Source organism: Heliconius melpomene, chromosome 15, assembly GCF_056956725.1.
Source record: "Heliconius melpomene rosina isolate 202511_hmr_F chromosome 15, ASM5695672v1, whole genome shotgun sequence".
Classification (NCBI taxonomy): Eukaryota; Metazoa; Arthropoda; class Insecta; order Lepidoptera; family Nymphalidae; genus Heliconius; species Heliconius melpomene.
The window spans coordinates 2022026-2044087 of record NC_140403.1 but is presented as its reverse complement, the minus strand read 5'-3'; the positions used below and the strand labels follow the sequence as shown (position 1 = coordinate 2044087).

The following is a 22062-nucleotide window of genomic DNA, read 5'->3' as shown; positions in this document are numbered from 1 at the left end:
GAACTAGTATTACTTGTAGAAGCTTGCTGCAAAATTATTAATAATTCTAGGTTAACCGGAAGTGCCCTATGAATTTTGATTCCTTTTATAATGTCGAGATACGCGTTTTTTGCGATATAAACGGCCATACCTTTTTTATAAGTAATGTAGAAATGTTTTTTATCCGGAAATCAGGGGGCCGTAGATCTGAATATATGATTTGAATTTCAGCTCGATATCTCCAAGCGTACGTGAGATAAGGGGTCTTGACTGACAGACAGACAAACAGACAGACGGGCGGACAACAGAGTGATCTTATAAGGGTTCCTTTTTTCGTTTTATAAGTACAGAAATCCAAAAAGTAATTCAAGCAACTCGAGTCACTAAAAATATTAATTAACAAGCATACTTCCATAATTTTATTTCGGCTGAAGCTACCAGACGCTTTTTAGCAGAATCCTCATGTAAGATGGTCTCCTTATCTGTACCCACCTTATTTATTTTTCATCTGTGCACAGGATAAAGAATACAGTCTTCAAAAAAATAATATTTTTATGTAATCATTAAGAAATTTTTATAACATATATATTACATATTTTTTTATAAATTACAGTATCTTAATATAGCCTACAATATCTAATAATAATAATAAATACATAAAATGTTGATAGTGCAAACCATTTGTATGTAGCCTAATGTCAAGAATTGTCAACGTTGACTTCTCCCTCCTCAAGTCCTCATTCAATAGAACCCGTATCATCTTGACACATAGTCCCAGTAATTTCATTATATTTTTGAGTTGCTAAATTATTTTAGTTTATTTTAGGTTTATTTATTGTCATTTATCTAATATTTAGTGCTAATAAAATTCACAGTTGGTAAGTAGTGCTTTTAGCGGGATTACTATGTGTTGTGCCACATGTCATAAACTTAATTTTAAATTGTGATCTTTAATAACGTATTTCGTTTTATAATCATTTCAGAGGACCAAGCAGCAGTACAGTGAGGCCTCAGGTCTCGGCCTAAGGCCAAATACCATCTAAAATATACAGAGAACGTAAACTACTTGTCTGCCATATCAGATCCATACATTATATGTTTCATAATATTTATTAAGTTTCTATTATCACTATGTCTCAGTGGAACAACTCATATAACTACAATAATCAATATCAACCTCCTAATAATTGGAATGGTGAATATAATAATCAATATGCAAACCAAACCTACTATCCTAATCCTAATAGGCAATATGACCACAACAGTCAGTATGTTAGCTTTGATGAATTTTTATCTCAAATGCATATATCAAATGCTCCTCAATCGAATCATGCTAATTACAATAATATACAATATCAAAATTATCCCAATACTCAATTTAACAATGTACCTAGTTATCATAATGGAGCTGCAGCTCAGAGTTCGCAATCAGAATATATGTATGCATCAAACACTGCCAATTTTCCTAATAATGAAGAGTCCTACCAACCTAGTACACAAAATCAATATAATGTTAACCTAGTGAACTCAAACGAAAGTAATTATACTAGTGAAGTAGTTTTTAAATCAAAATTAACACCAACAGCAACTGAATTTGTTCCTAAAAACTCTCAAGACAAACCTGATAGTAGCCCTAATAAAGAAACAGTACAGGAATCAAATTCATCAAGTACTACATTAAGTGAATCATCTAGTAATTATTCTAAGCCATCCAGTTCAACAAATTGGAGAGAGAGGCCCAAAAGTTCTCATCAAGGTAGCACTTCATCTTTTGTAGAAAACAATTCATTTCAAAAATCTAGACCTCAAGATTCAAATAGCAGAAATAGAGAATCAAAATTTGAATCTAAGAATTGTAATCAAGAATATCCTAATAGCCATAATGAATCAGTTAGTTATAATTCTAACTCTAAGCACAACAAAGACTCTACAAACCGTCCCAATGAATCACACCGTGTGCGTAACCGTAAATCCAAAAACCGTTCTGTCGAAAACAATCATGATGCAATCCATAGAAACCATGATCATCCAGAGCATAATAGTAACCACAGATATCGTAATAATGACTCAAACACATACAATCAAGAAGCTACAGGCTATCAGGATGAACCAAACTATGTCCAAGAGACTAATAACTTTGAAGGGGGCCAATCTAAACATTCTAAGGCTAAAAATAAAGAGTCTGATGTAGGGCGTACTTTTTATAATAGCTCTATGCCTAAAGAAAGTCAAGACGTAAGAAATGGGAGGGAAAATCATGGAAAGGGTCGCAAATGGGCCGGAAGTCAGCGAGTTAGAACTGTGGATAGCTATGTTGAAGACGAACAATACGCTAATTCGTATTTGAAATATAGAGAAGAAAGGAATAGAGATAATGTTCCTAATAGTCCTATGAAAGGAAGACATAAATCGTCTATGGTGTCAGGTAATTTTTTTTCATAAAAGTATTATTATGTAATATTTCTAAAATTTTCTTAAATATTTAATAAAAGTTGTATAATAATAAATGTGTTATTTCATAATCTTATAGTCGTAAGGAAAAAACACTCAAGTAGATTTGGTTGAAGGACTTCTTCTTTGATACTTAGCCTTAAGTACTTATTATAAGGGAAAATTATTTACATATTAAAATAATATTGCTTCCACAGCTTCAGCGAATACAGATATGACACAGCGTGAGCGTCTCAGTGAACAATTGGACAAAGGGACTCTAGAATGTCTAGTATGCTGTGAGAGAGTGAAGCAGATAGACCCAGTGTGGTACTGTGGCAACTGTTATCATGTGTTTCACTTAAGTTGTACTAGAAAATGGGCTATGAGTAGTATGGTTGGTGAGTGTGAAATGTTTATTTGTGTAAAATTTTGTTATTTAATAATAATCATCAAAAAATTCTTTTGATCTATCTTGCTGTATACTTGAGATAAATAAAATTAATTTAAAAATCAGGGAATTGAGAATCTGTCGTGGACCGTGTTAGGTTAAAACAAGAGAAAGAATATATTTATTTTTGTTCCTTCACTCTAATAAAAACAAAACAAACAAAAAATTTACACTATTACTATACATAAAGTTTGGTGTAAAATGAATAATGGAGTGTATTAATACTAGGCCCTACACTCAAAAAAAAGGCAATAGCATGAAGCTGTGTTTTTTAATTATTTGAATTAATCTATTAACTTTATAAAAAAATTTAATCAATATTATAAAAAAATATTTAAAGAAAGAAAATTTTACTAATTTTTAAATACATCGCTAACAGAAAAAAATAAACAATTACTCCACAGAAAGCAAATGGCGCTGTCCTGCCTGTCAAAATACAAACCAAACAATACCAACAGAGTACAGATGCATGTGTGGGATGGTCCGCAACCCAGAGTACCAGAGGGGCTCCAGCGGCGCCCACACTTGTGGCAAATCTTGCAAGAGACCCAGGAACTGTCCCCACCCATGTACAATGCTTTGTCACCCAGGCCCTTGTCCACCTTGCCAGGCCACCGTTAGCAAGTAAAATTTATTTTTTATTGTAATAAACTAATAGAAACATTTATAATAATATATCTTACGGGTGGATTTTTATTTTTCTTTCAAAATAAAACAGGCAATGCGGTTGCGGTGCTGAAACCCGCTCAGTGCTCTGCAGCAGCAAGTTACCACAAGTGTGTGGAAGGGAGTGCCGTAAGAAACTTGAATGCGGTGTACATTCCTGTAATAAGGACTGTCATGAAGGCCCCTGTGATGCTTGTGGAGAGACTGTTACTCAAGGTAATTTGGTTTTATGTTTAATTATTAAGGAAAATATGAGAGTAAGAGAAAAGAAAAATTTATGAATGACAAATGTATAGATATATTTTAAAATAGAAAAATCGTTTCTGACTCACAGTATTGTTAAACATTTGTTATATGTGATTGACCTAACGATTATTTTTGTTGATTTTTTACAGAAATACATCATGTGTGATAATTTCTAATGTCTAACTATTATAGTTTATAAGATACAGCCTGGTGAGGGACGGAAAGACAAACATAGAGTGGAGTCTTAAAAATAGGATACTGTTTAACCCTATGTAATGTATATGTTATAAAAAGTTGTTTACATCTAATTTAAAAGTCCCTATATGTTCCAGTATGCCACTGCCTGGCAGCCAGCACCCGTTCCGTGCCCTGCTCCTTACTCACAGGCCACGCTCTCACGTGGTCGTGCAGCGCGGAGTGCGGGCGCGTGCTAGCGTGCGGCGCGCACGTGTGCCGCACTGCGTGCCACGCGCCCCCGTGCGCCCCGTGCCCGTTGAGACCTGACAACGTGAGGAGTTGTCCCTGTGGTGGTACTAGGTGGGTGTTTGTTTTTTCTTTTCTTTTTTTTATTAAATATTTCGTTAGAGAACGAAGATAGTGTGGACTTGTCCGTGTTGTGGGAGTAGGTGGGTGGTTGCAGTGGCGTAGCGAGCTTAACTCGCGCCCGGGGAAAAATACTTTTACAGCGCCCCCTAGGCGAACACATGTTGTTTTTTTTTATAATATTGGCGTAGGTAGTAAGAAGGTAGTGTCCAAGATTTGTTCTCTGCTTTCTGATCGAAATGCGAAATATTGTAGGTTGAATAGCAAAGTTGGGCAATCTGTGTAGCTGGATAAGCATAAGAGATCTACACTGGCTTCTGATGATTTTTTTACTGTTTTTGTATTACTTTTTGTCTGAAATAGCGATGTGCCATGTTTTTTATTTCTAACCCTTATAGTAAGGGAGGAGGGAGATAAATTGTAATGTTGAAGTTTATTTTCTCAATATTTATTACAGATACCTTTATGAAATTTAAACTAAAAGAATTAACTGTTTTTTGTCAGAATTCATAAGGATCAACGTAAGTCATGCACAGACCCGATACCGCTGTGTGGTAACATTTGCACCAAACCTTTGCCCTGCGGTCCTCCGGGAGACAAACATTTTTGTAAGGAAAGCTGTCATGATGGTAAGAAAAATATTGTGTAATTTATTTTATTTTTTCTGGTTCACATTGTAATACACATAGCAGGGTAGGACAGGAAGGAAGTCATGGCTAAGGAACATCAAGAAATGGACGGGAATTAAAACTGCCGTAGATTTGATTCATTTGGCTAGGGGACAGAACTAAGTATGCAAAGTTGACTGCCAACCTTCACTAGTTGGAGAGGCACATTGAGAAGAAGAAGAAGAAGGCAAAGGGAATCTGGGCACCTAGTGTTGAACTCCATTCTTATTAATATACTTCCGTTCTCCACTGTCCATTGAAATCTTGAGGCATTGCATGTTGAGTGACAGTGCTTAATGCCCTGCTTTGCCTTGTTAACAGATTGGGGAAAAGAAAATTAAGCACATAAATGAACCAATTAGGAATCGAACCCACAACCGTCACGCTTAAAGCGCTGTGCCATTGTAACATGCACCATGACGGCATTTACATAATAAAAAATGATCTTGTTACCAGGTGCGTGTCGTGTGTGTCCCGACAGAACGCTACTACAGTGTCGCTGTGGACACTCCAGTCGAGAGGTGCCTTGCGCTGATCTACCAGAAATGTATAATAATGTGTTGTGCCAGAGGAAATGTAATAAGGTATGGAAGTTTTAGTTATATACTTTTAGCTTCACACAGTATCTCGCACATAGCAGGGTAGGCAGAAGAAACCGGGGAATCTAGTATTGAAACAATACTAGGTTCCCCGGTTTCTCCATTCCATCTCCGGTTCTCCATTCCAATTAAGGCACTTCCTTTCCTTACTTGGTTCCGAATTCTAGAGGCATTGCTTGTTGAGGAGTAGAACTCATTGCCGCGCGTTCCCAGAGCGGGTAACTGAAAATATTAAATATTTCACTCTACGGAGCAGGAATTGAACCCAAAATCTGTTCTGTTTACAATCGCAAATTTAATGTTATTTAATTTTAGTTAATTATTATTAGTAGTTTTTTTACTCTATTATATAATATAATTGATTTATTATTCAGTGAATGAATTACAATTTGGTTGCCTGGAATAGCATACCATTTTTAAATTATTTATGATGGTTTTTTAGATGTTTTTATTTTATTTTATTTATTTTTATATATATATAACAGAAGTTATCATGCGGCCGTCACCGCTGTCGTACAGCGTGCTGTGCGGCAACGTCTCACCGCTGCACAGTTGTGTGCGGTCGCACGTTATCCTGCCAACTGCATAGATGCGAGGAGTTCTGCCATACTGGGCATTGTGCACCATGTCCCAGAGTCAGTGAGTAGACCAATTTTTTTGTTCCTATTACACAGATTTATAAAGGAAAACAAATTTGTAGTTCTCTTGACCTGAAAACACTTTATTACATTTTTTATTATAAATTTTAAACTCAATTACTCCGATATCAACTCCAGGTTTCGAAGAACTCCGTTGTGAATGCGGTGCAGAGGTCATCCTGCCACCAGTACGCTGTGGTACCAAACCCCCTCCCTGCAGCGCCCCCTGCCGCCGCCGCCGAACGTGCAACCACCCTCCACACCACGCGTGCCACTCCGGTGACTGCCCGCCGTGCGTCGTGCTGACCACCAAGCGGTGCTACGGTGACCACGAGGTACGGTCTAGGAAGAATGTGGCATTGAGTAGAGGAGCTCAACATCATGCTTTGTCTTACCAAAATGAGGAAATAATAGTAATTCATTTCCTGAGTTGAGAGTTGAACACAAAATCAAATTTACTTGAAAACCCTGCTCCACTGCGTTACGACAAATTTATTAATGTATTAATCAAAATCTAATTTGGATTTTTTTATAATTTTAAGTATTTTATACTAAATATGATGACTTGCCCTAGTCTAGGATAGTTGGCCGATTGATGAGGGAGGCCTACGTTCAACAGTGGCCGGCAATAGGGTGATGAAAAAAAAAACTAAATATAACCTTTATTTAATTATTATTCAGTTTAAATTTTTTACCACTAAACTATATTTAAAATTTTCAGGTTTAAGTTGTTAATATATTGTTTGTTTTGACAGGAACGTAAAACAATACCATGTTCTCAAGAGCAGTTTTCATGCGGTCTACCTTGTGGAAAGCCACTGCCTTGCGGGAAGCATACCTGTATTAAAAAATGTCACACGGGACCTTGTGATACTGGAAAGTGAGTAGGATTTATTTTTTATTTTATTGCTGTGACTGAGCTTTTATGTCAAATTGGTTAAAACCCACTGTACCTGTGACCAATATACCTTGGTTACCTCGAACACTTAGCCTTACAAAACTCAGTTAATTCTAACATGCAGTTGAAGCCACAGGTAAAATCTAGAACAAAACGAAATTACCCGCGATGTCTACAAATGATGTCTAAATATCATTTAAAAACATTATTCTACCATGGTTATCGCTTATCGCCAGATGTACCCAACCCTGTACCGAGAAACGTCCATCATGCGGTCATCCATGCGCCGCCCCATGTCACACCGGTTCCGCGCACACCGCGCCCACCACGTGCCCCAGCGCCGCGCCCTGCCGCCGCCCCGTTCGCGCCACCTGCCCCTGCGCGAGACGCACCGCGGAGAGGGCGTGTTGTGACAACGCGAGGGACTATGCCAAGTGAGTACTATCCTTGCCCCATGTCACACTGCCCCGCGCACACCGTGCCCACTACGTGCCCCAGCGCCGCGACCTGTGATCTTTTTTTTTTACAAAATTACAAGGGAGATGCTAAAAAGCTTAAAATAAAATATTTCATTTATGAAGCGTTTCCAAACTATGGTTGCAATTACTTATCCTTTATATATTTTATTTTTTAGAATGATGAGCACCCTAGCTGCATCGAAAATGCAAGAAGGTGGGACCGTGGACTTATCAGATCCGCAACGCCCAGGGAACATGTTAAAAACGTAAGATAGTTTGTAAACCTAGATAGTACTTATGTTATGAGAAAGGAATACTTTCCTAGGTTCCCTCTACCTATATTTTATGCGGGATATAAGGTGTTGTCTTTTAATAGTTTTTTTTTTTTTTTAATTTTTGTTCATATCTACAACAAAAGAAATATATAATTTTATATATTTAGCATTAAAATGCTCTATTCCAAATGAAACAACTTTTGCAACAATTCCAGGCTAGAATGTGACGAGGAATGTCTAGTCGAAGCTCGCTCGCGGCGTTTAGCGCTGGCTCTACAAATACGTAACCCGGACGTATCCGCTAAGTTAGCGCCACGCTACAGCGAACATGTCCGGGCAACCGCAGTAAGGGATCCGGCGTTTGCACAACTCGTACATGATCGATTAACTGACCTAGTGCAGCTTGCTAAGAAGGTATGAAGGGATGTTAAGTATTATTTTATTATGATAAATTAGAATTGTAATTCGAACATTTTCAAGCAAATAAAGTCAGTTAAACTAAGGTAAGCTTTGTAATATTACCTTTTAGTTAGGTTAGGTTACTAAGTATAGAAGTAACAGATTCATGAATTACATTTCAGTAGAAACAAAAAATGCGTGTGCACTTTGTTAATACAGTTTATTCATGAGCTCTGTGAACACTTTGGTTATGAAAGTATGGTGTATACCCACTCGATGAAATAAAAATTATTCAATTCCTCAACTGTGCATCACTCCCACAAAAAAAAACGTTTTATTAACTTATACTACAAAATAGAATAATTCATCCTTTTTTTTTGTTAATTTTGTTTTTAATATGTGTACATATGATTATGTTTATTCAATATATTGTAATGTACAACTAGTATTAATAAAAAAAATACATTTCAGTCAAAACAAAAGACGCGTGCGCACTCTTTTCCCTCAATGAACCGTCAGAAAAGGCAGTTCATTCACGAGCTCTGTGAACACTTTGGCTGTGAAAGTGTGGCGTACGACGCGGAGCCTAATAGGAATGTTGTAGCTACGGCTGATAAGGAGAAGGTAGATTTTGCTTATATGTTGTTTACGGCTCCGTACCTTTTAAGGAAAAAATATATACCTTATAAGATCATTTTGTTGTCAGTCTGTCTGTTTGTCTTTGTTTGTGGACCACTGTCCACAAATCACTTACCAACATCGTGATCAGTATTGTCAACTGCTTTGTCGTTTCCATAAAAAAATATTATAAGGGTGTGTGGGGGGGCTTTTATAATTTTTTGATGTATTTTTTTATTAACTACACGCTGTATGCCGCATAGGAACCTGTTAAGACACTTTGTTACCTACTTATCGCTCAATTTTCAAGATATTGCGTGTTGAGTGTTGGAACTCGACGCCGCACTTTTTCTTGTTATTACAGCGAGGAAATAAAATTGTGTAGGAATCGAACCCACAACCGTTGCGCCTACAGTCATACAATATAATGTTTTTATGTTTTCTATAACTTAATGTACTTAGGAATGTGCAGTGGTCACACAAGCCAAATCGGGCTTATGACCGCGAAGAATAATTAATTTTAATGTACTTTGTTATAAATAAATAAATAAAAAAAAAAAAAAAAATACTATTCTCTCCCCTTATTATTTCGCACCATTCAAAATGTATTTTAAAATATTATTTTCATTCACAGTCATGGTTACCAGCAATGAGCGTGTTAGAAGTGTTAGCGCGTGAAGCGGGCAAGCGTCGCGTACCGGGGCCCGTACTGCGTGCTCCGCCTTCCGCGAGCGCTGCTACTAAGTATGGATTTAGCATTATTTATATTTTTAAATTATATTATAATTGTGTTTGTCAGAGAAATATGGTTTTGTGGGGTGATTTTATATTATCTAGAATATGGTGGAATAGAATGTAAAATAGATAAAGATATCAATATTGAATATTACAAGATATTTTTTACAATGTGTTATAAAAGTGTGTGATTACTAATTCTTCATAAAAAAATTAAACCTTTAATTTAACATAGACAGATTTAATACTTTACATACTATATACATTTTTTTTTTAGCTTCACGCTGTATCCCGCACACTGCAGGGTAGGTAGAGAGAACCTACTGTTAAAACACTCTGTTCCCCACTTTCTGCCGAATTCTGGAGTCATTGTATGTTAAGTGGCAGAACTCAACGCCGAGCTTTGCCCTGACACCAGAGCGATAAAATGGAAATATAAATGTAGATATTTCACTTCCTCGAGTGGAGATCGAACCCACAACCGTCGCGTTGCAGTCACACTAACTACAATAAGTACAGTACAACGGGTGTGTAGAAGTCATGTCAATGACTATAATGTATCCTATAACCTTCCTCGATAAATCGACAGTCAATTTTAAAAATCATTGTTTTGGATTCTATTACTTTTATAAAGGTTCCAGTAAAAAAAAATGTTATATCTTCCAAGTACAGACACCGACCCTCTTACGATTTTGTTACAAGTATAGATAACTTAAAATTATATTTTATTCAATTCCTAGATCGTCTGGAGGTTGGGCGACACTAACGTCCAACAACGCGTGGGCGGCCCGCAGTCAAGCCGCAGCGAAGCAGGAGCCCAAGATCGACTATTTCGATAATCCGCCAGAAAACTAATTATTGAAAGATTAGCTCAATTTATGACCAGATGAGTGCATGTAATTTCCCTACTGAAATTCTAATTACATTAATAAGTTCTTACATAAAATTTTGGACACAGTTGGATAAGAACGTATGGCTTATTGAATTGTTTACAAGAAGCGCGCGTTCGAGACCCGCTAAGTTAAAATGTTTATACTTTCTCTGAAAGATTCTTCTTTAAATTTGATTTGACTTTGAAGAAGAGAGGACCTCAATTGACCTTCGAAAACATAGTATCAAAGATACTGGAGGAAGGTTATGTAAAAAACATGAGGACCCCCTGGAGGGAATGTATAAAGAGGTTGATGACAGTGGACGAGGCGAAAAAGGTATGTAGAGACCGTAACGTTTGGCGTATTTGAAGAAATTAAGTTTTTTAATAACAGTAACGTGGAAAGTTTGTCTTGAAATAAATTAGTTATCAACTATAAACATAAATAATGTCAACTTAATGTAGTATTGACATGTGTTTTGACAAAAAAATAATAACTACTACACTACTACTACTATCTATTATCAGTTTGCACTCATCTGTGTCAATTTTATATTAGTCCTATGAGTGATCTCGATAATATGATGAAAATGTGATATGCAAAAATGTAATAGAACTTTTTTATATGCCTATCATTAGCAACTCAGCTACACCACTTTATAAAGCTTCATTTATAGCTTAGCTTATTTAGAAATAAATTAATATCTAATTCAGATTTTATTTATAGAAGAAAAATTAAATCTGAAAGCTGTTTCGTAGCGACACAGTGTCTGACTGTGATGCATTGCGGGCGATGTGTGCGTGTGTGCGGTTTTAAGTTCGATTTCCACTCGGGGGAATAAATTATTAATTTCCTCTTTCTGGTAACAAAATAAACCGCGGCGCGGAGTTTCACCACTTAACACACAAAGTGAGCGTGCGTGGTAAACAGTGTCTTAACACTCTGTATATGCCCTCTGCCTATCCTGCTGTATGCGGGATACAACGTGAAACTAAAATAAAGTTCTATTATAACTGCTCTGCATTACATATACATTATATCATATTACGAGATCTCTCGTTGGTGTGTAGTGTCAATTTTTATATATTGTTATTCATAATATAATAAAAATACACATAGATTTATGGTATAGGCTATATTGATGTTTAATCGAAATCACTTTAATAATAATATTTGAAAACTACACTTATGGAAATATACAGGTTATATGCTTTTTGTATAGCTTTTATTTGAATTGCTGTGTTATTATGTGTGTTAGTGTATGTGGAACCTTGAAATTTGGATTACGACTTCAGTTTTTATGACGATGTTATTACATTCAATATTGTTATTAATACAAAATGGCCGCCTTATCAAAATGGCGGATTACAAATGTTTGCACAACCTACCTAATGTGGGTATCAAACGAAAGGAAACCACAAGTCTAAAAAGGTTTTTAGAAATGTTTTTTAATTAATATTTTATTGGATAGCTTATTATTGAGCTGATATTGATTTGAATGTCTATTATTACCTATTTAAAATAAAACTATGTGTTCAGCACAAATAAATAATAAATATGCTATAATGGATAGTAATATTTATTTTTTTATATATATTTTTATTTTTCCCGGGCGTGGAACTGCTTCTTCATTATCTTGGTTACAGTTCGGGGATCTTTTCGGGGAAACAAGTTTTGTCTGTGCAATTATGTACGAAGTTATCAAGACACGGAACTACCAAAGACATATTATGAACGATGGCACTATCGACATCTGCCGGGGGTGTCATCGAACTGGGGAGTCCCTCAGACATATTGTCTCTGGCTGTTCTCATCTTGCTAATGGTGAGTATTTGCATAGACACAATAAAGTGGCCAAGATAATACACCAGCAACTTTGCTCTTCAATATGGCCTTGTAGAATTGGAGGTGCCTTACTACAGTACTACAGTGCCGTACAATCCCATATCTGTTCTTAAAAATAGCTGTGCTTTGCTCTACTGGGATCTGTCTATTATTACTGAGAGGTATATTGTTGCCATGACTATATTGTTACCTGAAATAGTACTAGTAGACCAAGTGGCTCGCCGCGCAGTGATTGTTGACATTACTATCCCACATGATGACAATCTCGTGAAGGCTGAATTAGAAAAACTAAATATTTAGACCTAGCGCATGAGATTACCTCCATGTGGGATGTCAATGCGACTATCATTGTGCCGATAGGCTATCGCTTAGCTGTTGGATCAAGAACCGGATGCAGAAAGCAGTTTTACTTGAGACGGTACGTATTGTGAGGAGGTTCCTCACTCTGGTGCCCTAGCCACCGATGGCTTGTACCCTTGTCCGCCCTCGGAAGAGTGTTTATTTTTATATTTTTAAATGTATTTTTTTTAATAACTCACATTTAAAAATGTAAAATTCATTTTCTTATACATATAATAAAAGTATATATCATTTAATAAATATTAATCATTTTATATATATATAGAAAAGTGGTAGGTACATAATATTTAATATAAGAAAATTAGCACTATTAAAATATTTCGTACTTTTGGTATTTTCATATTTTTTTGGATTTGGTTAAATATTAAACACTTTATATATGTTACTTAAAACCGAAATATCTAAGTATATTGTAAATTTTATATATTAGCTCAACTATCATAGCCATAATACAAAATCTCATGTGTTCTATAAAACAATAGCCTTGGTCGATTTTACAGTTACGTATACCTTTCAGATGTATTATGAGTAAGAAAGAGTATAATAATTTGAAAAATATTGTAATAACTTTGTAATGGCAACACCTATTAAGATATGTGGAACAGTATGTAATAAAGTGTTACATATTTGTTAAGTGGCGTTTTATTTTTCTTAAAAGTAAAAGTAGAATTCAATGTTTTTAAGTATCGCTTAGTTGTTTGTAATTTAAATTTTATTTTGATATCGTGAAAAAGCTAAAGTAGCGGAAGGGTACACCAGTATATTTTGAAGTAATTGATTTGGACTTATTATACAACTTATTTTATGACTTATAATACATAAGAATGGACAAAAACATAACATTTATGTGAGACATTACAATAGAATATACAATTTAAGATTGTTTAACTTAATAATAACAGGGTACGTGAACAAATAAAAGGCATAACTTATAAATTTTTAATTTCATCAATATCTTGCAATATGCTATCGATATATCGAGCCATTTGCAAGATGGGGTCCACAACACGTTTCACACAACGACGCTGACATTTATTTTCATCAAAAATACCGCATTTAACGAAAGTATCCGGCCATTCATTATATAGTTTACAGCTTCTTTCTTTTTCGCAAAGTTTATTTGTACTACACCAGGGTTCGCTAGCCCCATGGTATTTAATTTTACTTGGATAATAATTATCAGACGAATGCTTAGACCGATTCTGCCATTTGATCTCTGAATGATATTTCCTGCCCAATGGATATAATTTTTTTGGAGATTTGTTTCTTTTGCATTTGTTTATCTGTAACATAATAAAAAAAAATACAATTATTTACAAGGCATTACAATATGTATTTTCAAATTTAGGGCGGAATAAAATGTTACCTTCGTGCCATTGGTAGTTTTTAAATATGTATTATTTTTTCTACTTTTATCTTCTTTATTTTCCATTAGAATATATGTATCGCTAACAGCATACTTAATTGGGGAGACATACGGCTGCAAAATATAACCTAAAATTAAGTTTTCATTGTTGGAGAAAATATTCAACTTGAACTACTTTCTCTTATATTACTAATTATTTTAATTTGACATTATAGTTTCAAATAATTTTTCTTTTAATTTAAATGACACCTACATATTTATAAATTTCAATTTTTAAAATATAGCTTTTATTTCAAAATGTGATATTTTATATATGAATGTATTATAAAAAAATACTTACACATACTACTAATGCCTCGGCGTAAAGCGTCACACATCAATATTCCAATGAGAAACTGAGAACTGCAGTCGTAATAGCAGTTATCTGAAACCAAAAAAAATGTAATAAATATAAAATGCTAACTAAAACAAAATATATATATTTCTTATACTTAGCCTATTCTAAGCTTACCGTGATTTAATTGTATAATATTATACGCAAAGGCAACCAATTTAGACCACACGAATAATACACAATTTTCAGTGGACCCACCCAGTTTATCCTTGAGATCGCTAGACAATACTTTACTATTACAATTACAAAATTCGTAAAAACTTTCTGAATCTGTTACTTTTTCAGAACCATCTAATTTTGCACGTTTCTCCAGATGTTCGATATTTTCTTTAACCGGATTCAACTGGAAATTCATATTTTCGGGAACATTCTTGTTGGCAAAGTCTAATTTTTCTTTAACATCGGTTGAGTATAAATCATTTGGTACATCACCCGCGAAATTAGTTAAATGAGAATTATTATTTTCCATACAATGGTTGAATTCACAGTTCTTGCTAGTGTTCGAATCGTACGTGTAGCCGTGTTCTGGATCTAGTTCATATTCTTCGTGGAGCTCATTGAAGCTCTCGAAGAAGTCGTCATCACTGACACAACTTAGGGACGCAATTCTCCGTATATTGTAAATGTTTTCTAATGCAGTGTCACTCCGTATTTCGTCAAATTGGTCGCAAAGGCTGCGTCGCGCTCTCCGTTCATACAACTCTTGTTTCAAAATCCTCTCTTGATATGTTCTATTTTTTAATCTATTCGCAGCATCTAATTGATTTTTCTCTAAAGCTTTATACTGTTCGTACAAGTACCATGATCTCACTCGATTACATTTTGTATGTAACGAATCTTAAAAAAATATATAAGATAAAAAATGTACAGTACGTTCAACAAATCGAGTTCGGACTGAAGTTAGCTGGAGAGGGCTGCGCAGATTTGATTTTATAGTTTTTTCTTCACGCTTTATCCCTCCTAGCCAATCGGAAAGAACGGAGTGTTTAGAGTTTCTTTATTTTCTTCCCGGGTGCACAAAGCGCAAAATTTTACTTCAGAGCGGCCACGACTTGTTGGTTGTACTATATTTAACATTAAAATTATTTCACAAGTCATAAAATAATTAACATAATATAGATAATTTACCAAGAGAATCCGAATAATCCATTCAAAATTGAAAAAAAACTAAAATTATATATTTAAACAATTTTAAAAAAGACCCATTTACAAAATTTTATGGCGAATTTTAGACTTACGAAGAAATATTCTTTTTGTGACAAATTGACGTGACATCTTTTTTTTTCTTTCATCTAAGAAAATATTATTTCTTGCCAATTTTTTGTGTGTAAAATTTTAATTACATTAACAATTTACATATTCAAAGAGACGAATGGAATTTTAAGAACTTTTTAAATTAGATTCAATTAAAAACAAAATCGCTATAACAAAATTTCTGGGAACTTCGAGCAGCGCCATTATAATATTCTTTGTATGACCATTACTAGTATACAGCTCAGCTACAGTGAGCTTTATACTTTTTTCAGCCTGTATATCTTGTAATTATAATAGGACAGGGACTGTAAACACGGATGGCCTAAGTTCAGTTTTCATTCCCAGATAAAAGCTATCGACATTTCCTTGCTATAGTAAAATAAAGCGCGGCGTTGATTTCTGCCACCCATGCAGACGGCAAATGTGATAGAGAGTAAATAAATCAGTCCCAATAGAATTATCATATCATCATCATCATCATCAGCCTGTCCCTAGCCATTGCTGGATATGTCCAGATATGGACTATGAGTCCTGATGACCTCCAATGGCACGCCACTGACCTCGAGCTCTTCCCATTCAGCAGTTGCCAGCCACTTTGCGAATATCGTCACCCCATCTAACTAGAGGAAGTCCGAGCCGAGAAGCCGAAGCGTGGTCTCCACTCTAGAACGCGCTTACTCTAACGGTCATCGGTTCTGCGGCAAATGTGACCAGCCCATTGCCACTTCAGCGTGTTAATCCTTTGGGCTATATATAGATAACTTCATTACCATGGGATCTACTATCAATGCAAAATTTAATCAACCTAATTTACAACTCTTTGGTAAACGCGCAGATTTCACTGCTTTTTTTTATTTTCCAGTAATCGTAAAGAAAAGAAAAGAATAGATAAATGGTTTTTTTTATTATATATGTTGTAGGTACCTAAATATACTCGTTGTAAAAAGAAATTAAAAAAAAACATTTTACACGTATATAATACACACATACTATAAAAAACCTATTTTAAAATTTTCCCAACAAAATTGTACCTAATCAAACAAGCGAATCATATTTACAAGAACAAATTTTAATTCCAAATAATATGAAAAATTTAAGAATCTTAATAGAAAAAAATGGCGCCACCGGCCGGCTGCCTGCTGTAGCCAGGATTTGTTTGGGACGAGTGTACTCCAGAGTTCATTAGCTTCACGCTGAACGGTGACTTCCTCTCCGTTATGCCGCCAAGTTTCATTGGGTGTCCCTAATAAAACAAAAATTACTCAAAATAAGTATTTTAAAAACATTGGAACATATTAATGGTAAGTATGCCTATTCGTCAATCATAACACAATTTTTGGCCAAGCTCCTAATTGTACAATAAGCTTGGGCCTAGGAAGAGTGGGGAAGGGTGGGCCTTTGCCACCCAAAAATACCTTCTAAAAAAAATTGTCCCAAAAATAAAAAAACAAGATTGGCACGAATTATTTTATACAATTGGTCTTTGTGATATATGCTGATATTAGCATTATTTAGCAATAAATTGAGGCCAGTTGTGGCGCAGTATCACAACCGTGTGACTGTAAACGCAACAAGTTGTGGAGTTCAATTCCAACTCGAGAAAATTAAATATTTAATATTTTCATTTTTTCGCTCTGGTATTGAGGCAAAACGCGGGGTCAAATTCCGCCACTCAACATGCAATGCCTCCAGAATTCACGAAAAGTGGCGGAAAGTGGGGAACGGAATGTCTTAAGTTTTAAGATCTTCCTCTGCGTACAATGCTGAAAAAAAAAAATTAGCAATGATCGAAATACTTTCATGGAAGCTGTATGGTTCGTAGTAGAGTTGAGTTGAGATATAAACCACAGGATTAGCGAGTAAATCGTTTATTACTTAAGTTACAAAGTTTAAGTTGGATGCCAATCCGCGGTGAGAGCCGCCCGTCAACTGCGATGTTCATTATACGACTATTAATTTAAATATATTTTGTTCTAATGCGTCCAAAACCAGGTCGCGTCGTCAGCTATATAAAAATCTGTACGTGAACCGTACAGAAGCCGAATTAAAAAAATAGTAAATTTTAAACAAATTTTACCCTTTTTATAGCAGTAGGGGGCAGCTTGTCGTTTGTATTCCTGAGACGGCGCCAAGTGCTACATCCGATAGTTTCCGGCTGGAGATAGAGATCTTCTTTGTCGGCAAAACGCTCGGTCGAATGGTTGTATGTCGCTGCTAAAATAAAATCGAGACTGTCGTCCGGCAAACTGAAAACAATAACAGTTATAGATTACCTTATTTATTTTTTTTTTTAATATATAAATATAAAAGTCTGACTGTAAACGTGACGGTTTTGGGTTCAGTTGCCACGGCCACAATATTTTCATTTCATCACTCTAGTAGGAAGATTAGTGTGACGTACGTAAGTACGCAATATCTCGAAAATAGCGAACAGAGTGCCTTAACACTAATGTTCTTACGAAGTAATATGTTTGAGCTGTGATTTTTTTCAGAAATTCCGTAATTTTAAAATTTATAACTAATATTTTGATTTTCGTCTACCTCTAAAACGAACAAAATTATTATAATTTGTTAATAGACATAGACGTCTATTAACAAATTACTTAATTACAATTATTATAATATAAAACTTACAAGAAAGGATGAAAAAAACTTAATTTCCTGACGCTAGCTAAAGTATGGTGGGAGAATAGTCTCGATCCTGCTGGCACACCGTGTTTTTCTTTTGTCGTAAGGACAATTTCTTTGAGCAATTCGCCTTCTTTGTGCAGATCTGGTAAGAGTTTTTTATTCCTAACTTGTTTAATCCCGCTCATTTTATGGTTTTAAACTTACTGAATTAATTTGAATTTTTAAAGCTACATTAAGTTTAAATGTATTAATTACACTATGACCACTTAAATATATTCGGTTGCCAAGGCAACGACAGCTTTTTTGTGTTTATAGTCTGAAATAAATGATAAATTATATAATAAATTAATTTTATTTACAGAACCTATCTATGTTTAATTTTATGATAAATATTTTTGTATTACCAGAATGGTGTTTAAACTAAAAATGTTTTTAATTTAATTAGAAAATTTGCTTTAATGTTTGCTCAAAAAAAAACTATGTAATACACGGCACCGCAATTTACTTTTCATATCGTACTATATTTTACCTTATCGTATTTTCGTGTCCCGATATTTGTAATCTGTAACACACTAAGTACCAACATTAGAAAAATCAGTCGTTCACATATCCGGTTACAAATTCCTCTACAAATTTCTGATGCTTTGTCATTGGATATTTTCATTCTCATTCTTTCATTCTACAAGTGCATTGCGTTCATATAGCGTCGGTGCAAATTCAGCGTGACGCCATTTTGATTTGTGATCGTGTTAGTTTTATTGTGGATTTCTTTATTAATTTAATCAATTTGATCAAATTTACTTACCAAAATGAGTTACGGAAGACCACCGCCGCGGATTGACGGCATGGTTTCGCTAAAAGTGGACAATTTAACATACCGTACTACGCCAGAAGATTTACGTCGTGTTTTCGAAAGGTGTGGAGATGTTGGTGATATATATATCCCAAGAGACAGATATACACGGGAAAGCAGAGGATTCGCTTTTGTCAGGTATATACTTCATCATATTATACCTTAAATATTGCCTTAGTATTTTACGGGCATTTTTCCATAGGTTATGCCGCCATAATGGCTTTGTCGGTTTTAGATTTTATGATAGACGAGATGCTGAAGAGGCTTTAGATTCTCTCGACGGCCGCATGTTGGATGGAAGGGAGCTTCGTGTACAAATGGCACGATATGGCCGTCCATCGTCACCATACAGAAGTCGATATGATCGCCGCCGCAGGTAAGCCATGCATTGGTTATATTAAAAAAAATATAATAAATACTATTATCTCTATTTTATTTATATCATTCGATAAATGAATTGAAGAAAAATTTGTTTTAAGTTAACGAGAATTTCACAGAAGGAGAGAAGAGTGAGCTATAATTACCATTAAACTTGACGTACATTATTAAAACTAGTGTTATGATGGTATTTTTTTAGCCACTCGCGTTCACGGTCTCGTTCACGTCGTCGATCCAGGTCTCGTTCACGGAAGCGTTCGTACTCCAGAAGCCGCTCCCGCTCCCGCTCCAGGTCCAGGTCTCACTCTGACTCGAAGAGCTCGCGCGGCCGCTCCCGTAGCCGCAGCCGCAGCCGTTCGCGCTCAAGACATTGAAATCCTGGGTATGGTTTGTAATTGTTATTGCTTACTATACTGGTAAAGACTAGATCATCAATCATTTTCTCTCTTCCTTAGATCACCATCACTTCCTTCCATCACCCAACATGCAATATCTTAAATAATGAGTGGACAATGACAAACCAAATGATGAAATGCTATAAATAATAATAATGCTATAATAATAATGAAATATTCTGCATGCAACAGTTGCAACTGTGAAGATATTAAAAATATGCAATAATAGTAACTTGTGTTGTTTTTTGTCACAGGCAAAGGTACCACTGAAAGCTGAAGTGCTGTGCTCCATGTCTCGGAACTTGCAGCCTCGGCCAGGTACTAGCCCACTCCTAAATTAAGAACTATAGACCTAACTATGATTGACATAGCGGCAAACATGCAACAAAAAAAATAGTTTTAAGTTTCATTTATTGTATTAATGATTGTATTTTAATATTTCTCTGTTTTCATGTACTACATAGTGTATGAGCAATAATTTACATTTTGATTTGGTTAACAATTTTTTCCACTTAGTATGGGTTTAAGAAATAACTTTAATGTGTACACTTTGGCACTCTGATTTTGCTAACCTATGTCAGTATTGTGTCATTACTATTAAATGTATTTTGTTAATAGCTTGAATCAAGATGAGATTTATGAAATTGTATTTTTTAGTATTTAATTAATTATACCTAGATGTGGCCGACGGTCATTAGATGTAATTTCAGGTTAAACTAAAAAAAATTGGAAGATCATGTACACCAAATTGGGTTAAATTGGGCATTTTACGACCACCACATACAAGGCATGGTAAATAACTGAAGTCATGTCTATGTTTTTGATTCGGATTTAATAGTTGTTTTTCTAATTAAGTACAATAAGATAGGACTATCAGAACAAATTATATTTTGCAATTATTATTGTTTATGAATAACATATTGAAAGTTAATGCAAACTATGTTTATTTACATACCTAAGTATGTGATTTTCAAAAGTTTATAGTTTTGTGATTGATGTAACATTAATTTGACTGTTGGTATGCTCAGGGCGTGTGGAGTGCTCGGGTGCGAGGCGGTAGCGGGGAGGGGGGTAATGCGGTTTGCTGACAACTGCTGAATTGCTGTTGTTGCTGATCATAAGTTATGAGTAAACTTTTATTTTTATTGACAAATGACAAAAAACACGCAATATATAGGCCCCGAAGTTTTTTTGTTACTTAAATTATTAGATGTCACTCATAAAATAATTTAACAGGTCAATGACATTAAGTTCTTTAAAAGAAAATATAAAATCACGTAGACAAACATTGCATAGAGGATTTAACACATGAATTTGTTTGGCAGGCCGGTGCTGCTCGCTGGCCTGTTTGCTGTGGCAGTTTCCTGTGCTGATTGCTGTGATTTGCAGATACGCGGTTGCATCTAGGTTGCTCTAACTGTGCGGGAGATCCCCCCCTTCCTGCGCCTATTAAAGCGTACATATTTCTCTTTCTTCTAAAGTTGGTAAAAGTTTTTTAGCCCCCCCTTTTTAGCGAAGAGGCTCCTTACGCTATAAACTTACATTATTATTATTAGAAACATTTTAGTTAGTGTACTTTGCGTAACGAACCTTTTCCCTAAATATTACATGTGTCAAGAGAGAAGAAGCTGCGACACCTGGAACTCGTTTGAGGTTTAATTTCTTTTAATAAAATGAAAATGAAGATGTGTTTTTTCTTTCGCTCCGCTTAATAGTTGATACATATGTAAATAAAATTATTAGATTCATTTATTTTCAATATCATTGATTTATTTTTCATTTATTTTAGAATTGAAATTGTATTTTTAAAAAATTTATCATATTTGAAATACACATTTAAACACTAAGTAGGGTAAATTACATCATAAATCGTAGAGGCGCGGATTCAAACTAGTGGGGGGGGTATCATGCCCCGAGCGCGGGTTAAGCTCGCTACGCCACTAGTTCAAACCCACATTCAACTATGTTTTTATACTTTTTTTTTCCTACGGATCGTATTTATAAACAGCTCTTAAATCAGATCAATCGTGAGATGCCGTTTTCATTAGAGCAATTGCGAATACGATCCTAAGTGTGGAATAACACTAAAATTGAACCTACGGTTACGAATA

The 22062-nt window shown here is 35.1% G+C and overlaps 4 protein-coding genes across 6 annotated transcripts; 2 read left to right on the top strand and 2 right to left on the bottom strand.

The window, feature by feature from the left end:
* Positions 1-696: 696 nt before the first annotated feature.
* LOC146531259 (protein shuttle craft-like) lies at positions 697-13314 on the top strand. The gene is made up of 17 exons (XM_085198496.1): positions 697-857; positions 963-2404; positions 2628-2810; positions 3265-3484; positions 3579-3742; positions 4105-4309; positions 4820-4944; positions 5440-5567; positions 6068-6221; positions 6359-6555; positions 6976-7100; positions 7355-7552; positions 7753-7842; positions 8067-8265; positions 8722-8874; positions 9503-9612; positions 10344-13314. The coding sequence occupies exons 2-17, from the start codon at positions 1111-1113 to the stop codon at positions 10456-10458; spliced, it is 3660 nt and encodes a 1219-aa protein (XP_085054622.1). The 5' UTR covers positions 697-857; positions 963-1110; the 3' UTR covers positions 10459-13314.
* A 291-nt stretch (positions 13315-13605) lies between these two features.
* Positions 13606-15590, bottom strand: LOC146531258 (uncharacterized). The gene is made up of 5 exons (XM_085198551.1): positions 15569-15590; positions 14558-15277; positions 14387-14470; positions 14047-14174; positions 13606-13963 (listed from the first exon to the last, which is right to left on the bottom strand). Exons 1-5 carry the CDS (start codon positions 15588-15590, stop codon positions 13610-13612), a joined length of 1308 nt encoding a protein of 435 aa, XP_085054677.1. The 3' UTR covers positions 13606-13609.
* Positions 15260-18862, bottom strand: LOC146531257 (protein CFAP276). Its single transcript, XM_085198503.1, has 4 exons — positions 18730-18862; positions 18329-18641; positions 17772-17940; positions 15260-16937 (listed from the first exon to the last, which is right to left on the bottom strand). The coding sequence occupies exons 2-4, from the start codon at positions 18508-18510 to the stop codon at positions 16797-16799; spliced, it is 492 nt and encodes a 163-aa protein (XP_085054629.1). The 5' UTR covers positions 18511-18641; positions 18730-18862; the 3' UTR covers positions 15260-16796.
* Positions 18863-18993: 131 nt separating this feature from the next.
* On the top strand, positions 18994-21635 carry SC35 (SR family splicing factor SC35). 3 transcript variants are annotated; one of them, XR_014878803.1, is made up of 5 exons: positions 18994-19316; positions 19414-19554; positions 19756-19938; positions 20206-20269; positions 20980-21635. XR_014878803.1 is itself a non-coding variant. In XM_085198502.1 (4 exons), exons 1-3 carry the CDS (start codon positions 19135-19137, stop codon positions 19928-19930), a joined length of 459 nt encoding a protein of 152 aa, XP_085054628.1. In that variant the 5' UTR covers positions 18994-19134; the 3' UTR covers positions 19931-19938; positions 20206-21635. The 3 variants fall into 3 exon arrangements, 2 of the variants coding, with proteins under 2 accessions (XP_085054628.1, XP_085054626.1); XM_085198502.1 differs by having other exon boundaries at positions 19795-19938; positions 20206-21635; XM_085198500.1 differs by having other exon boundaries at positions 20206-21635.
* Positions 21636-22062: the final 427 nt, after the last annotated feature.